Below are 18,650 nucleotides of genomic sequence, written 5' to 3' on the forward strand. Positions count from 1 at the left end.
CTTTAGATCAATGCGGCTGAAAACCTTTAAGCCTCCTAGACAATCCAAAATGTCGTCAATTCTGGGAATAGGAAACCGATTCTTCACAGCGATTTTGTTGAGGGCTCGATAATCAATGCACATCCTGAATGTGCCATCTTTCTTTTGAACAAGAAGAACCGGTGAACAAAATGGTGAGCTACTTGGCCTAATTAGCCCACGGTTGAGTAGGTCTTTGACTTGCTTTCTGGTTTCTTCTTGTTGAGGACAGCTCACACGGTATGGTGCTATATTAGGAGGAGAACTGCCCGCGATAATATCAATACGATGCTCTTCTAGCCTTTTTGGGGAAAGCTGATAAGGAAGATTTTCCGAAAAACAATCTTTATACTTTTCCAAGAGCTGAAGTCGCTCTTGGTTTTCAGCATTCATATTATCTTTTACATCAGTGACATAAAGCAAACAACATTGAACACGATCCTTAATTGCTCTAGAGACTTGCATATGGCTTACCATAGGTATGGTGTCTCCAGAAACTCCAGCTTGGATCTCGTACTTCTTGCCTTTGTTGGTGAGTTCTACCTTCTTTTTCTGAGAGAAGATGGTTGAATCTACTCTATGATTCCAAGGCATGCCAAGAATCACATCGCAACCATCAAGGTCTCCGATACAGAAGGTATCTTCGTCACTGTAGCCTTGAATTTGAAACTTGAGCTTGCCGATGTAGGGTGTCACAGTCTTCACTGTGTCACCTTCATCAGCATTTAAAGCTTGGTGAACTTCTGCCGGAGTGTCCATCTCTTCATTCTTTAATCCAAGCTCTTTAGCTAATTACAAGGAAATGATATTTTCATTCGCCCCAAGATCTATCAAGAATAGTGCTTGCTTACCTTGCAACTGCCCCCAAGCTTTTAATAATTTGCGCGTCTCTGGAGTGTGAGTTGTGTTTGCAACTACATCACTGATAGCATTGATTTTCACTGGCGACTTAGGCTTGTTGTCAGAAACCTTGCTTTGTCCCTTGTTTGGACATTGCTTCGCTATGTGGCATGTTTGTCCACATTTAAAGCACTTCCCTTCTTTCATGAAGCGTTGCTTTTCTTCTTCGGAAATTGCCACTGTTTTTGTCCTTCATTTGGGGCTGAATACTCCTCATCATCAGCTACTCTCTTCTTATAATTCTTTTGGAATAATTTGTTGCCATTGTGCTCCATTTCCCATGTCTCAGCATGGTCAATGAGTTCCCTAAGACTAGAACAATGATAATGATTAAGAGCAGTACGAAGTTTAAAATGCAAACCTCCTTGAAACTTCCTAAGCTTTTCCGAACTGCTGATCTTCTTGAAATGTTGGACCTTCAAAAGTAGCTCCCAAAATCTCTTGGTATAGTCACCAAGTGACTCATTTTTCCTTTGCCAAAGCCGATCCCATTCCATTTTTACATCTCTTTTGAAATGAACAGGAAGAAATTGACTTTGTATCATGCGAACAAAGGACCGCCATAATTTTGGGGCAGCATGATCATATTCCAACCCCGTCCACCAAGTATGGGCTAAGTCGGTTAAATGTAAAGCTGCAAACTTAATCTTTTCTTTTTCTTTATACTTGTCACGATCATACAAAATTTAAAATTGACGAATAAACTTCAGAAGAAGATCAGGATTTCAGGAACCATCATACATATTGAACTTGATCTTCTTTTCAAGTTGAGATAGTGACTTAGTCTTCTTCTTCTTCTTATGCCTTCATCCATACCCGGATCTTGAGGTTGAAGATGATGAAGTGCTTGATGGGGATGAAGATGGAGACGAGGGTGAAGAATGTCAACACCTTTGACGATGATGAGGTCTTCCACGAGAAGGGTGTGACTCTTCGTCACTAGAAGAGGGTCCATCAGAGTAGGCGCCAGATGACTTTGAAGAAGAGAATGAGCTTCGACGCGATCTCTTTCTTTGTCTTGAAGTAGAATGGGACTGCCTCTTAGAAGTAGTTGGACTTCTTGATCGGCTCCTTTCATTGGTATGGCTTTGCACTGAAGCAGATGGGCTTCTTTCCTTGAATTCTTTGGGATTCTTAACTTTTTCTAGTTTGAGAAGTTGGTCACGAATTTGCTGATTCTCCTCTCTAAGACTTTAAATGGCTTGAAGGATACCACTCGACCGATCCATTGAGACTCTTAAGAAAAAATATGCTCAAGCACTCGATGCAAGGGCTGAAAACAAACAAACTTATAATTGTAAGCACTACCAATGTTGGGGTGAGGACTGAGCCAAAGCTCTGATACCACTGTAAACGCCCCGAACAACGTAGTATGCTTAACAATTATGATATTCGCTTGTTTTCGAGATTTAATATAAAAGAAAATGAACACTTAAAGCTGAAAATGAAAATTACTCACAAAATTACAGCCATGAAAATGTCAAAGTAATGGAGACAAGATTGAGGGTTGAAGATGAGCAAACCCCCCCCCTCCCCCCGAAGGAATGTATTTCTGCTCAACCCAAGTCCCTTAGGGAAGAGCTCAGTTACAATCAACTTGAGAGTGAGGAGAAGTAGTTCTCACTCTCACAAGATCATGCAAAGATGTACAAACATACATGCATTATCTATTCTGCAATGATAAGAACTGATTTCTTTACAGTTATGAGAGAAGAAAGAGGGGAAATCAGCCATTCTCCATCGTTGAACAATAGTACATGGATAGGGCTTGCTTCTTGTTGCTAAAATGGAAGAAAGAGCTTGAGAAGGAGGTGCTGTAATGAATTTACAAGCTTGTTGTCCTGTAAAACAACAGTGATAGAAGAGGGAATATGGAGGAATTTGATAATGGAAAAGTGGGGGATGATGATGGGGATGGATAGGGCCAGTTTTTGGCTATCTATGGGTGCTGTACATGAGTTTACAGCAAAGAAAAATGATGCTGAATGAAGAAAAACGAGCTCTTATTTATAGGAGAGGGAAGAGCTAGTACAAAAGGGGAAAGTGGAGTAGCACAAGACAAGTGTCCAACCACATGTCATGAGATGTGACAAGTGGTGGGACACTTGGAAACTTGTGTGACAAGTGTCTTGATACTTGTCTCTTCTCTATGGCCTTCCTTTTTGGGTTGAATATTGTCAAGAATAGAAACAACCAAATTTAGTAAGCACAGTCAGAGTACAGAACTTACTATTTTTAGAATGACATCCCTATTTTTTAGGACTAGCATTTTTAGGCTAATTCGAGGCTCCTAAAATTTAGGGATCTCCTAAAATTTAGGGATCCCCCCAATATGGGTGTCATATGAAAGCTTTTTAAGTGTATATCGCAAAAACAGTATCAGAATCTTCATGTGACTTTCCTATGCAAAGAAATGTGCATTTCAAGCTTTCAGCCCACACATGCATATTATACAAGCATTTCATGATCATGCCATCTTGTTGATTGTAGCTGTCTCTTCTGGTGGATCTAGCCCACACTTCAAGGAATCAATCTTTTCTGTGTGCGAGTCTAACCCTGATATGCGTGAGTTCTTGTCACAGGCGCTTAATCGGGCCATATAGGTGGAAGTGTGAACTATCTTTTCTCTAACCCACCGCGTGGGTCCACCATAACCTGTGACCACTCATCAGTGGCCAGCTCCAATGCACTTTTCTTTACATCTAATTAGTGCAAAGGAAATAAATTTAATAAATCATTATATAGACAAATTAATGAAAAAGGATACAAATTCTGTTCCTATAGAGTTGTGACACAGCTGTTGGCAGTTTGATGTACGCTATGGTTGCTACATGTCCTGACATTGTCTTTGCAATGGGAGTGGTTAGCAGATACATGGCAAACCCTGGAAAAAGCATTGGGAAGCAATGAAAGGTATTATGAGATACCTCAAAGACACAAAGGACTTGTGCATCTGCTTTGGAAAGTAGAAGGCATCTGTCGTTGGCTTTACGGATGCAGACTATGCTAGTCATATGGACTGCAGGAAGTCCACTTCTGGGCATGTGTTTACCTTCACAGGAGGAGCAATCTCTTGGATTTCCAGGCTATAAAAGTATGTTGCATTGTCTACTACAGAGGCAGAGTATGTGGCTGCCACTGAGGCATGCAAGGAGGCTTTATGGCTTTCACGTCTGGTGGGAGAGCTTGGCATTACAGAGTTACATGTTCTCCATTGTGATAGTCAGAGTGCTATCATGCTAGCACGGAATCCCGTCTTTCATACAAAGACCAAGCACATATAGGTGAAGTATCACTTCATTAGAGATGTACTTGACAGCAAGAGCATTGAGCTTGTCAAAGTGCATACAGATAATAATCTTACAGATCTTCTCACGAAGGGTCTTCCAGCAGAGTGGTTTGCTCATTGCCGACAGATGATGGGAGTTGGATAGGTATATATATTTCAGCTTTGTACATACCTAGACTTAGCCGATTCTTTTCTCCTTTTAAGGCACATTGCCTTTAGGTGGAAGGTTGTTGGGAATAAAGGGCCATCGTGCCTTTTATATGTGCTCGGGTGTGAACCCCTTAGCATATTTATACTTTCATATATATCTATCTAAAACCTAAAAAGGTACACTCGTTCATCGTACCGAACATCAAGTGTCATGCTAACTCTCCTCTCTACTCTGCACTCTCTCTCTCTCTCTCTCTCTCTCTCTCTCTCTCTCTCTCTGTGTGTGCTGTGAGAGCATTGCGTATCTTGATCCTCATACTCTCTGTCATAACAAGTAGTAGGTGTTAGTCAATCTTTAACACATTGCACCTTCTTAGGGTCAGCCTGTATCCCTTTTTCACTGATAATATGGCCCAATTACTCCACCTTAGTCTACATGAAAGAGCACTTCTTCTCCTTAGCAAAGAGTTTGTGATGCCTCAGTACATCAAAAACCTTCCTCATATGTGATAAATGGTCCTGTAGAGTCTTGTTATAAATCAATATGGATTTGGGGGAGTTGGCCTCTAGATTAGGTGGATTAGGACCCTCAAGAGTAGCTATGGCCGGCCAAAACAAACGCCGAGAAGCCCATAAAGTTTATTGGCCTATATAACTAGGATTGGTATGCATGTACTAATGGAAGAGGACATGGATTAGGCGCTCTTACGCAACAGGCATTGGACGGAACACAATATCATCGATGCCTTACATCAAACCTTCTAGGCACCTCTAGGATAGCTAGAGGCCACAAACGATATACCGTGTCATACTTCCTCTGACTTGTCGCACATGGAGGTTTGGTTGTTGGTAGCTAGTTGGCCCAAATGCCGCATGATGGAGTCTACAAGCATTGCCCACCACAGCCCTTGGAAACTCCAAAGCATTCCATCTGGTCATGTGAGGCAACACAATTGGTGTAAAGATGAGCTTGTTGTACTCTTTGCCTTGTGGCAACTAGCCTGGGGTACATACCTTGGGGGGCCATTTGCTAATAGGCAATTAGTCAGGGCCTCCACCTATTATATGAGGCTAAGATGCATGACTCAAGTTTCTTCATTGAGGTAGATTCCTATGCTATGATCGGTTTGGAGACGCTACCCATACTAGAGCCCATGGCATAGCATTCAAAGGTGTGGGAGATTATTGGGAGCCTTATATGTTGGCACATTTGGAAGGCAAGCTGTCAAATGACTTTTGGTGGCGAGTGCCTTTCCATATACATGACTTTGGCAAAGCTCTAGTGTTGAGAGATAGACATGTGAACCCACTGTATCCAAGGGTGGATAAGGGTAGATGAGTATGGATGGACTGGAGGGCAGGGGAAACCCTAACCCTAGCCATCTTGTGGCTGTTTAAACAGCCCTAAGGGTCAATCTCATTGTGTGAGAAAGTACCCCAATTATACTTGTGAGAGCAACTTACCAAGCAAGATCTTATTCTTGTACTTTGAGCTCTCTTCTCCCTCTAGTGCACACTTTTTCATGCTCCCATTCTGATATTCCAACATAGTAACAAAGCGATCCAACAAGCTTCCTTCAACTCCATCTCACACTAAGTGCACATGAGTGTGTCATTTCTTCATCATACCTCTTCACCTCCATAGCTGCTTGCCATACCCACCTTTGTTGGAGAACCTGGGGAAAGCAAAAGAGGGCATATCAAGCCCTAGTTACCTATGGAGATCTCTTCATTTGCTCAAGGCACAGTAGCATGGCATGACAGAGCTTGACATTATGCTTACATGAGGCTGACATTGCTGAAATTCATGAATCTGGCGCAGATTTCGCAGCGTGGAGTTTGGATCATTGATGTGACCTGCAGAAGGCATAATCAGGGCAGCCACCATAGGGCATTTGTAGCCCTCCAAGTGGGCTATCTCCACCTCAAAGGGTTTCCAGAAATTCCATCTCTGCTGCTCGAACAGAGCAAAACCCTAACTGTGTGTTTGCAGGCAGCCATAGCCAAAGCTTCAAAGCTTGGTCCTTTTTGAGTTTTCTTCTCACTGAAGTCACTAACAGTGATTTTAGTCACTGATTAAGATTCTGTGAAGTTTAGTGCAAACCTGAAAGCTATAAACTCAAAGCGTCTTCAACCAAAGGTGATTCCTCAAGCCAAGTACAATCGGGTAACGGCAACGAGTGCTTCTTAGTACTAATAATAAATTTGTTTATCACTACTTGCTGATTATTTTTCAGAAATTTGAAAAGTGTTAGACCTTAAGCACAATTCCATAAGTGCTTAAGTATCACCATCCAATTGACCACTGTAAGGCTATGTGTTAGTTATAAACACACAAACCATTGTCAACATCTCTTATCTCATCTTGTAGACCATCACATTGAGCCTGCTACTTATTTCATTTGCTTCCGCACTTATTGGCCATTGTGTAAAGGATTAGACATTGCCATTGCCTAGTGCAATCGGTAAGGCCTTCCTATTATGGCCATGGCCTATGCCGATGTCAAACCTCAAATTCATAAGTTCGGTGAAAAAGACTTTCATCCATGGCAGGTATTAGTGAAGTACAAAATGATGGAATGATGTTACTTGCCCTTCATCAAAGGGACCAAAGTTATTGACCCATCCAACCTGATTGATGTAGAAGATGATGAAAGAGCCCAAGCCATAATCATGCTTCATCTGGATAAATCCTTGATTTATCACATTGACCAACTCTCCATTGCCAAGGAGAAATGGGATGAGCTTGAAAAGCTTTATGGGGTTAGAGGAAAGAACTCTAAAATTTTCCTCAATATCAATTTTTTTAGCTTAGAGTATAAGCAAGGAGAAGACTTGGGTAAGTTCATCTCTCATATCAAGCTCCAATTCATGATGAAGATGCCATTGCAATGCTCTGGAAAGTTGTAAAGAAGGTGTTTCCAACCCTTGTAACTACTCTTACAAATATCCCTAAGCCGACCTTCGAAAGCACCATTCAATCTTATTTAGTTGAGAAGAAAAGAAATCAAAAAGAAGACAGTACTAGTCAGGCATCTACTTCAATAGCCTGTGAGCAACTGTTAGTTCATATTGTTTCCACTAAATGCTCCTTTTGCAATAAAAATGTGCCTTAATATTTAAAACTACTACTCCTCCCATTCCTTTAGGGGTATAAGTGATAACATCAAATTCAAATGATTCTCAAACACCTAGACTCCTTTTTCCATAACACGAAGTAAATGGGCCACGTGATTGCCTGCAATCACCTTCTTACAATGGCAGCAATGGCAAGTAATAGAAGATTGTTAGCAGCATGACTATCTAAGAAACCTTTAGATACACATGAAACAGCCATACCTATGATTTCCAATAAACAAGTTTATCAATAATGCAAATTGATATCCAATCACATAATTGCTTGGACGAGACATGCACTCCCAACAGATCCTAGATGCCTTAAATTGCTGCTTCGTGTAACCATCTCCCCCTGCCAACCCAAATCTGACAAGTCTCCTTCCATGCAGTTATTAAAGCTGACTTGTTATTGGGAAGGGGGAGACAAACACATCATATAACCATTTTCAGCCAGATGGGATAACATTATCAAATTGGGATACATAGCAAGAGTGAAGAGCAACGGACTTAATGGGCACCCATCTAGCAAACTTGGATAGCAAGAATGCCACTGTAACACTGCCACTATGCATTACTCACAAAAAAGAGCCTCTACCGATTGTATATATCAGTTTTGAAATCTTGGGCCTGAGTGCCACAATCATGTTCTCCATGAGTTGGGCCATAAAAGACCAATCCAGATTATCACAAGCTTTTTATTTGAACAAATCAGCACCCAAAAGACTACTTCCCCTACCTTGTCTGCTATTTAGTATCCTGTCCAGACTGCCTTCAAAGGACCTATCCTTATGTGATGTAGCTATTTTATGTTCCATTCATGTTGTAAACACCATGCCATTCCATGTTTTAGTAATGAAATCAGTCGATTGGGTCTCTCATTAAAGATGCAGAGCATGTCTCTACCAAAATTCTCAATAACGGAAATAATAGAAAGCAAAACAATCTAACAAAGATGATCCTCCTCTAAGCAAAGCCAATTCTTGTTATGGCTAAAAGCATGATTACAAACTTCGGTAGTGCTATATCTTATCAGGAAAAATGACTAATAAGGATTGTAAGTTAGCGGACTTCTTGCCTACAACAGATAGTATGCATATGCACCTTGGCAATACTTCATAAGCTTTAGTCCAAGAACATTCAAACCATGGGCCACGTCAACCTTAATTGCATGTGCATTTAGTGCTTAACTGACTCAGAAAGCATCTGTTCAAACCTGCTCATGATCAGCTTGTCCCTAACATTCAATGCAAATTATCATTGGCATGCCTCCATACATACAATTCCCATGTGTACATTGCAAGTCTATACACATGGTTATGTGGCCTACCTTTGAAACTCCATCCTCTCCCCCTAGAGTTTCCACAGCTCTTGCCATTGAAGTAGGATATCCTGGATAATTGACAGCAAACAAAGTCTTCTCTGGGATGACTCCGTCAGTGGCACCATTCTGAATCAGTCCCATGGTTGTTTCTGCACTTGAAAGATAAATAACAAATTAGGTTGAACTTTGTAGGAAAGGCAAGGAGGGAAGTCTAGTATTTCAACAGCAACAAAGATAAAGCATACTGCAAAAGCCCACGAATATGCTTATATATGCAGTTAAGACCATAGTTTGAAAATAATTTGCGGTTTTGAGTTTGAATCTTCCATAATTGATTTATTTTCCTTGGGCTGATAACAAAAGCAGCATCAAACACTAAAATGTGATTCTAATTTCTACCTGAAGAAAACAGGTGATGAGGTACAAAACAACTTATCATAAGGTCTGCCTTTAGGAAGAAAAAACCTATATTGATGAAAACACATGAATGGACAAATCATGATTCAGAGACAACTTTAGTCATCATGACTTTTTTTATTTCTTAGACCATGCATACCCTATGCAAGACTAAGGGAGGAAGCTCAGCGGGAGTCCCCTGCACCCCCCTGCCAGCACCATACAAGAGTTCTTGGCTCTCATATTATCAAAATTATCTTGCATAGGGTCACTATGAAGGGATCTTGGTACATTTGTGTGGCATCTCCTTACGGTGAGGCTCTCCAACATGAATGGGCAGATCATAATTCAGAGACAACTTTAGTCATTGTGACTTTTTTTATTTTCTTGGACCATGCATACCCAATGCAAGACTAAGAGAGGAAGCTCAGTGGGAGTTTCGCGCAACCCCCCCTCCCCCCCCCCCGGCCACCCCCCCGGGGAAGTGTTTACTAAAAGGTCACTACATGTACAAGAGCTCCTAGCTCTCATATTATCAAAATTATCTTGCATAGGGTTACTATGAAGGGATTTTGATACATTTGTGTGGCATCTCCTTAAGGTGAGGCTCTCCAAGATTGTCTAACGGTGATGGGATATGATGGCCTAGATCCTCAGAAATCCATAGTTACTACTTTCAAACCGAAAGGGGAACCCAAACAATCATAGCCTTTGGCCACAACCAACCCTATCACCTTAGCTAAGCGCCGAACCCCCATTGTTTCAATAACACAAGTCACAAGTTCTAAAACAAACAACACAAACAACTCAGTAATTCACAAGACACACTCTTCACAAACAAAATCTCTAACAAACTTAAAGCCTAAACTTGTCAAGAGCTCCATCGTGAAGATGGCAAAGGCCCTAGCACAAAGAAACAATCGACTGATAATTGAATGCCACAAGGAACTTGATAATCAAATAAGTTTTCTTGCTTACATGTATGTTCATGCTAACATTGGATATGTGGTGAAAGATTATAAAAAGTTCCTAGAAAGGCCATTGACATGGGAAAAGCAAGAAAACATTTACAAGCATTACCCAAATATTGTAGATGTCCTCATGAAGCATATGGTCATACCTGAATTTGAGGAGCTCCACTTGGTTCCCTATTTCCACAAAACACTAAGCATTGTGAGAAAAGCATGGAGGAAATACAAGCACTAGAACAAAAAGCACAAGGACAAAGTGAGTTTGACAAGAAGTGATACGCCATGCGAGCTTCAATCGCAAGATACTTTCATAGAATGGAGAGCTAGAGCATAGAGACCAAATTGTGATGCGCATGGTACACTTGATATTGTTTGTTGTAGAGCTTCCTAACTGCCGCTACTCAAAAGCTATTAACACCTACATATACATTCTAAACATGCTCCACAACTATGGTCCCTTATAAGACCCCTTCAAGGCATTCTATGGCACTTGACCTTCCATTTCCTACCTTCATGTCTTTGGGAGCCATATGTACACATATACTCCTAACGACAAGATGGATAAGCTAGTGCCCAAAACAAAGCTCTTGATTTCCATAGGCTACTCTTCTAAGGCCAAGGCATACCGATTGTACAATCCTCATACAAACCACATCTTAACTAGGAGAGGTATTTTTTATGACCTCTTAGCCTATACTTCCTAAAATTGTGCCATCTAAGCATGGCCTATTTCTGGCTCCTAACCCACCTACAAAGTTGTTATATACTTGGACATCTGGATGGATACTAGTAGCATTGGTCACCACAATCATGAAGTGACACAATGCAAATGCACTAGGGGCACTTCACTGTTCCTGAGAAGACACCAAAGCTTCCCAAGAGTAAGGTGTCTCAACCATTGTGAGTTGGTTACGTGTTGCTCTTGTATCTCATACAAACCAAACCTCCATGATAATGCATGATATTCTTAGTAGAGCACCAGCTCTGATACCATGTGAAGATAGGCTAGAGTTTACACTAAGAAAATATAAAAGGTATGAACATTACTAAAACACAATAACTAAGACAAATATGCAAAAGCACAAAATAAAGTAGAAGAGACTTTAATGAAACAGAATGAATGCTGAATACAAATGAATATATGTACACAATGTTCAAAAAGAGAGTTGTTTGATAGCCAATGGCTCTTGTGGGAGCAGGCTTGAGGGAGTCATCAAAGTATATCATCCACTAGAGATGGATCCAGAGTGTAGAAACCGCCACTAGGAGCTAAGGGACGTTAAAAAAGGAAGTAGGCGGTAAAAACCAATGCATAGAAGTGTTAGAGAAATGGATGTCCTCCAAGGGCGATGTACCAGCAAGAGACTAATCAAGCTTGAAAATGTAGCTATCCACGATGGCTCAATGCACAAGCCAACAACTAGGAACAACTTGATGAGAAGGAATACCCTAATGCAAAAACATAAACTAAAGCATATGACAAAGCATATACTTAGAAGAACACACCTAGGGTTAGGATAACCAAAGACAATGAACACAGTGAATCTAAATGAATGAATGAATATTGAATATACAATGCTCATGCAGCAAACCAACCATGCATGAACGAAAATTGTACCCTAAACTCTCGTGTCTCGAGGACCGAGGTAGCAGTGCTGAGTGCGAGAGTGTGTCATACAGTGTGCTCTTGACAAATCCCCAAAAGGCAACAAAGGTAGTCTCCAAGAGTCAACCACTAGCAAACGCAGCCACAAAAGGCTAGATTTAATGCAAACAAACAATGAGGAGAGAGAAAGACCAAAAACGCATACTTGAGGAGAGAGAAAAACTAGGCGACAACAGATGAGTCCAAATGTAGCCATCAAGAGCCAAGCGACAAGCAAAAGAGAGAAAAAAATACCACATGTAAATGCCAAATGATGAGGCGATAGTAGGAGAGTGATGGCAACAGCTCCAACAAGTGGTGACAACAGTAAACGCAGCTCCAAAGGACCAAGCGACAACTCCAAATTAATGGTGACAACCAACAAGTGCAGAGATAGAGGCTAGAATGAGACGCAAGATGGTAGCATATAGCAAGGGGAATCTTTAACCATGATGTTCTCCGGGAAGGAGGTGTGGGCAACAGAGATACAGCTTCTAAAACCTACAAAAACAAGATTAAGACTAAATGGAAGTAGTCGGCATATTTATAGAAAATTTCAAGACCTCATACCGCGCATTGTTTCAAAACTCTTGAACCATGAACTAAATTAGGAATTTAATTAATCAAGCATTTTTTGAGCTATTTAAGAGGCTAATTCAACATGTAATGCTCATTTTAGCTCAACACCCCCTCTTAGGCCCAAAAACTAAGCAAGAAAGAAAGCCCAACCCGAATTTTGATTATTTTTGTTATATTTTTACCCCAAGGGCATCCCACCCCAAATAAGCTAGGGCATCGAACAAAGGGTACACGGTGGCTGCCCAATGGCCTACCAAGACTACAGAGACATTGGTTATCTTACCAAGGGAGTCCAAGTAATCACCCCAAATAGGCCAAGGCATCGGACAAAGGATGCATGTCGTCTATTCACTCGTCTACCAAGTCCTTCAAGGCGAATGAAACCACAATGAACTTTTTTTTCTTTGGTTATTTGATAATCATTGTTTCAAAAAGGGGAGGTGAGGGACAATTAAGTAACAAAAAGGAGACAAGTAACCAGTCTCAAAGGCTTTCATAAAACAAGCAAGCTATCCCTACCACTACTGGGTATCAATGACGAAGTAATAGGCTAGTAGAATATACAACAACAATGGGGGTATATGGAAAGGATGTGGGAAAAGCTAAAGCCTAGAAATGATGGAACCTAGACCCCTCGGCAATCAGCTAGGATAGAAAACGAGTCATCATATAGAGGCCACTAGGTTGTACCTCACCGCAAGCAATCACTAAACCAATCTGAGAGTCTATGACCTTGACTATGGTCATAGTGAAGAAGATCACTCGCCCCAATCAACAAAGCTATTGAACGGATAAGAGATTTACCCCAAGGTTTGGAACATAGTACAATCATCTAGCAAAGCAAGATCCCAAACCTTGTCACTATCAAACTTGACATGACCTAAACCATGGATCTTGACCAAGGAGTTGTTCCCACATCGAGCATTGTTAGAGATACGGGCTTGGGAGACCAAAGTGCCCTAAATAGAAGTTATGTGATGAATGGCTCCACTATCCACAATCCAAACAAGTAAAGATGTGCTTGATCGGGTAGAGTAGGCCTTTGCAGTCACCTCCTAAGAAGATAACTCGCAAATATGGACTAAGCTCGCATCCATTCATGTTTCTACAAAGACAAGGTAGGCTTGTGGTCCAATAGACCATTCAAACATACCCTCTAGAGTTGGAAACGAAATTAGCTGTGATGACTAACCGGTGGCAATGTGGTTTTGAGTTTTCCACTACTCCTAATTTTGGTTGCCACCACCTTGCCTCCTCTGTTGGTGATTACCTAACTGCGGGATTGGGGTCTCATTCTTATGTTTAGGTTGTGTGCCTGTTGCCTTTGATAAACACTCGTTATCAAAATGGCCAACCTTTTAACAATGTTAGTAATACCTATTTATCCTGGATACATTCAACCCACCCAAGTTTGAGAGCAAACTAGACTCCAGCTTGGTAGGTTTTGATTTTGAGTTTGAGTTTGAGTTTGATTTTAATTTAGATTTTGTTTCTTGCCTTTCATGTGTTGTTCTTTTTGAGAACCAGTAGCAAGAGTCTCATCTTAAGAGTGAGTAGTTTGAATAAAGTGAAAATATTTCCTTGGGAGCTTGTTTAAGAACAATGTGACCTAGTTGTCAAGGGACTTAGGAGCCCCTTTGATGGAGAACTCAACAAGTAATCACCAATATTCAGCCAATTTGACCTTAAGGTCATTTTAGTTTGTGATCCCGAATTCTTGGAGCTCATGGTTAAGATTTATACAAGTCCCATCCCAAGCCACATACCAATCAATCAAGTGTTCTCATCGCTCCAATGCAAGGTCAAAATGTTGTAATTGGGAATGAAACTTTGAGAGTACCTTGCATCAACTTGATGAAAGGCGGTGAAGGCATTTTGGGCCTTCCAAGAACAGACAACCTCGTATGAAAAAAGGTGAGGGTCTAGTTGAGACTCCATCCCTTGTACAATGTCTCACAAGTTCTCTGAATCTAGGACATGACTCATTAAGTTTGACCAAGTAGTGTGGTTAGACCCATTGAAACAAGCCTTGCCAGTGAATATTACTTGACTGACAAGGAGGAAGAACTATGAGGTGTCAAATAAGAGGGGTAAGAGGAATATAAACGATAAGATGAGTAGGCAAAAATAGGTTGAGTGTAGCCAAAAGGTGCCCTAGAGGAGGCATTGGGACTCACTGGAACTCTATAGCCCTGCCCAACTGTTGACTAAGGCATTGGAACATAAGCAATAGCTCCACTAGGCATGGACATGTAGACAAACTATGGTATCAATTGATCTACACTCTAGAAAGCTTGGGAGGGTGCCCCATGCAAAAACCTCAAAAGTGTGTGAGATGGCGGTCGAGCCTCCCCCATAGATGCATCTACATCACCGAAAAAAGTAGAGATCCTAAAGGTTGTTGAGAAACCAAGTCATTCAATACATTTCTTCGCCTTCATTCTTATTTTGATTTCCATTTACAGCCCCAAAAAGTCTTTCTAGGAGCCACCCAAGAGACTTCAATAGGCGTCACTCCAGAGAGTTGGGTAACACTAGAGACAATCTATGCCTACATATATGCCACTCACTCCACCCATTCATCTATTAGAGATTAGTCATCCCCTAGACTAGCATTCTCAAGATACAATTGGTGTAGTCAGTTCTCTCACAGGGACTTACGCATTTCCTATCAGTTATTTGGGTATCCTTTTTCAGAAAGCGCCAACTTCTAAGCAATTTTGCCAGGCAGTCTAGTGCCACGTGAGAGGGCAGGTAGGTCACATTCATTGCAGTTTTTGTAGGCAGCCGGATTAGAGAGTTTTGGGCTAATTTGGCAGGTTGGCCAAATCTGGAAGCAGTCAGCCTGGCTGGCCAACCTGCCTATTTTGTTGCATTCTTTTTATGCTATATAAAGCACTTGTGCAGCCTGCCCTTGTCACTTGTGTTTTCAGGTTTGGTAAAAGAGTTCCAACACGAGGAGATACATCAACAGCCCTTGTACATCTGCCCTCTTCATTTCAGCATTCATTGACTGCAGGTTTCAGCATTCTTCTGTCTCTTTTCTCTCTCCCTCTTCTCTTGTGTTCATTGTCTTTAAGTCTTGTCCATATGCTTCCACATTCGTCGCTGCACTCTGAAATGGTATCACAGCAATGTAGGACTGATTGATCATGGGCAAACCTAATCAAGGGGATTCTTCAAAATAAAAGTTTGTTTTCATAGCCTATAGAGGCTTAGGTGAACAGGTACAGCACAAAGGAGCGAAGTTGCTATTTTTTGTCCTTACTGTTGGTGGAGGAGGAAAGGCTGTGTTTTCAACCTTTTCAAGCGATTTTGAGTTTTCATCGCCTTCGGCAGATGAAACTCTTTGAGGACAAGTAGAGGAAGCCGTAGTAGGCACCGACACCATGCCCGGAGTCAAAGGGGGGAACACAGCCAAAAAACAGCTTGAAACCTATCGCCCAACCCTGCACAAAAGCAAACGAGCAAAATGCAGATGCTGATGACAAAACGCAGGTAGGAACGGCACTAAAAGTAGTGGTCCTACAAGAAAAAAAGACCACAGCCAGTAGACACCAAAATGCTGATGTAACTAGCACCATCTCCCTCTCTCCACCAGAACCTATCAAATGATGAATGTGATCACTATGGAGGAGTGCCTAAAATAAATAGGTAAAAATAATGCCATAAATGGCAATAGGTCGGCCAACATTTAATGCTGGTCAACCAGCATAAAATGCTAAAATAGCCATCATAAAATGCCAAAAATAATCTAGGAAATATACTCGTGCCTAGTCATTGAATTACATGCACTGACTCAACCATGAACTGACATATCTACTAACATTCTTCTCTTATCATTTCTTCACAGACTCAAACCATGCTTTAGCATGCTCGATTTGGCCACCTCAACTATGAGTATCTTCAAAAGGCCACTCGTGGTCAACTAGTAGGTGGGTTGCTAGAGATTGGGGTGAGCCACCTGCCATGTGTCTCTTGTATTCGTGGCTAGCAACATAGAGATGCTATTCCGAGCAAGGCTTCACACCAGGCTAAGGAGCCCTGGAGCTTGTTTTGACAAACTTATGAGGACCCATGAGGACGGAATCCCTGAAGGTGAGTTTGTATTTTATGCTAATTGTTGATTATTTTAGCAGGATAACATGGACATATTTCTTTGCCTTGAAGTTCAAAGCATTCTCACATTTCAAGGATTGGTTGATCTTCAAAGAGAATAGGTTTGGTAGGAAACTCGAGACGCCGCATTCCAACAAGGGAGGGGAGTTTATATCCCAAGGGCTTGTCAGAGTGCAACGGTGCGGAAGCATAGGACTGAGAGAGAGAGAACGCAGAGAGAGAAGGGAGAGAAAGAGACAATGTACAATAAAGATCTGCTGTATAAAGAATGCTGAATACAAAGATATACACGGGCGAAGTGCGCTGGACTGCGTGTCTCCACCTCGACGATGCGACCTGCTGTCCACCTCGAAGTCTGCTGCAGTCTGCACTGTCTGCTGTCTGAAATCTGTGAACAGAGACAGAAAACTGCACAGCACCGGTCTGTAATCTGCGACAGAGAAGAGTGGGCAGACTGCTGGAAACGTCGGCAATATATAGCCGGAAAACTGCCTGAAATGGGGCGCCAGAAATAGGGCGCAGCCTGGAATAAGTCGGCTGCAGGCAGTCGGACTGCCACGTGGCAGTCCGACTGCACAGTCCGACTATGCAGCAGCCTGCTGGTCCGACTGTGCAGGCCTGCCTGCCCACCAAACAGGCTATGATCTCTAACACCCCCTCTCAGAGCCTGGGCAGGGCAGAAGCCTGAGGGATCTGGAATGTTGCCGAAGGAGAGCCTGAGGAAGCGCCTTTGTAAACAGATCCGCAAGATTGTCCTCCGTCTTGCAATACTCCACAGTGATGGTCTCATCCAGAAGCTTTTCTCGGATGAAGTGGTACTGAATCTCAATGTGCTTCGTCCGGGCATGAAAAACAGGATTCCTCGCCAAGGCAATGCAACTTTCATTGTCACATCACAGCAATGTAGGACGAGTCTGGGGGCACCCAAGCTCCTCCAACAATCTCCGAAGCCACACAACCTCGCATGTGGTGGAAGACGCGGCCCGATACTCCGCCTCAGTAGATGAAAGGGCTACCGTGGGCTGCTTCTTGCTACTCCATGAAATAACACCTGCACCCAAAGTAAAGCAGTAACCTGTTGTAGACCGCCTGTGGTCCACGTCACCGGCCCAATCCGAGTCGCTCCAACCTGCAAGTACAAGATCTGACCCATCTGTCCCTGCGGGGTAATGAATCCCCAAATCAGACGTCCCCCTGAGATACCGAAGTATCCTCTGAGCAGCCTGCCAATGCACCGTCTTAGATTCACTCATGAACCCTGCCAAGAGCCCAACAGCAAAACATAGATCAACCCTGGTGTTGAGAAGCCAAATCAAAGACCCTATCAACTGTCGATAGCGGGACACATCCGCCAAAGGAGAAGCTGAATGGGAAGTGGCCTTCTAGTTCGGATCCATAGGAGTAGAGAGGGCCCGACAATCTTCCATCTCAAAAGACACCAAGAGCTCCTGTACATATCTCTGTTGGGAGAGAAAGATCCCCCTCTGAGACTGATAAATCTCATGGCCTAAAAAGAAATGGAGTAGCCCCAAATCCGTCATCTCGAACGTCCGATGTAAAGCTGACTTTGTCTCCTGGACCTGCTGTGCATTATCACCTGTGACAATCAAATCATCAACATATAATACAAACAGCACACAACCATCCTCGGAAGTGTGAACATACAGCTGTGGATCGGCCTTGGACCGCCGATATCCCAACTGAGTCTGGAGGAACGAATCAATCTTCTCGTTCCAAGCTCGCGGGGCCTGCTTGAGACCATACAAGGCCTTCTTCAACCTGTAGACTTTCCCATCTGAAGAACCAAAGCCAGGAGGCTGCTCAACGTAGATCTCCTCCTTCAAATCACCATTCAGGAAGGCCGACTTCACATCCAACTGATAAACAGGCCATCTCCTATGGCCAACCAAAGCAAGAACAGCTCTAATGGTTGCCATACGAGCTGTGGGGGCAAAGGTGTCATGACAGTCAATCCTTGGGCGCTGGGCAAAACCCTTAGCAACAAGGCGAGCCTTGTGCTTATCCAAAGTACCATCACTGAGATATTTGGTCTTGAAGACCCACTTGACTCCAATCACCTTCTTCTTCGGGGGGCGTGGCACAAGTGACCAAGTGCCATTCCTCTCAATAGCCTCCAACTCAGCT

General features: G+C 42.4%; 1 protein-coding gene across 10 annotated transcripts in view; it reads right to left on the reverse strand.

Annotated features, from left to right (window-relative positions):
* Positions 1-18,650, reverse strand: part of LOC148019607 (uncharacterized) — a 136,936-nt gene that overhangs the window by 108,719 nt on the left and 9,567 nt on the right. For 8 of the 10 annotated variants that reach the window (XR_015694851.1, XM_087699711.1, XM_087699713.1 and 5 more), the window contains one exon: positions 8,802-8,944. Coding sequence is in view for 8 of the 10 variants with exons in the window: in XM_087699711.1 (XP_087555837.1) it covers positions 8,802-8,936 (135 nt within the window). In the remaining 2 variants the exon portion in view is untranslated. Of the gene's footprint in view, positions 1-8,801; positions 8,945-10,311; positions 10,336-18,650 lie in introns of those variants that run through there. The other 2 variants (XM_087699709.1, XM_087699714.1) reach the window with 2 other exon arrangements.

The sequence above is a fragment of the Lygodium microphyllum genome, chromosome 19 (genome assembly GCF_053477565.2).
Source record: "Lygodium microphyllum isolate KBCC chromosome 19, Lygodium_microphyllum_v1.1.10, whole genome shotgun sequence".
NCBI classification, from domain to species: Eukaryota; Viridiplantae; Streptophyta; class Polypodiopsida; order Schizaeales; family Lygodiaceae; genus Lygodium; species Lygodium microphyllum.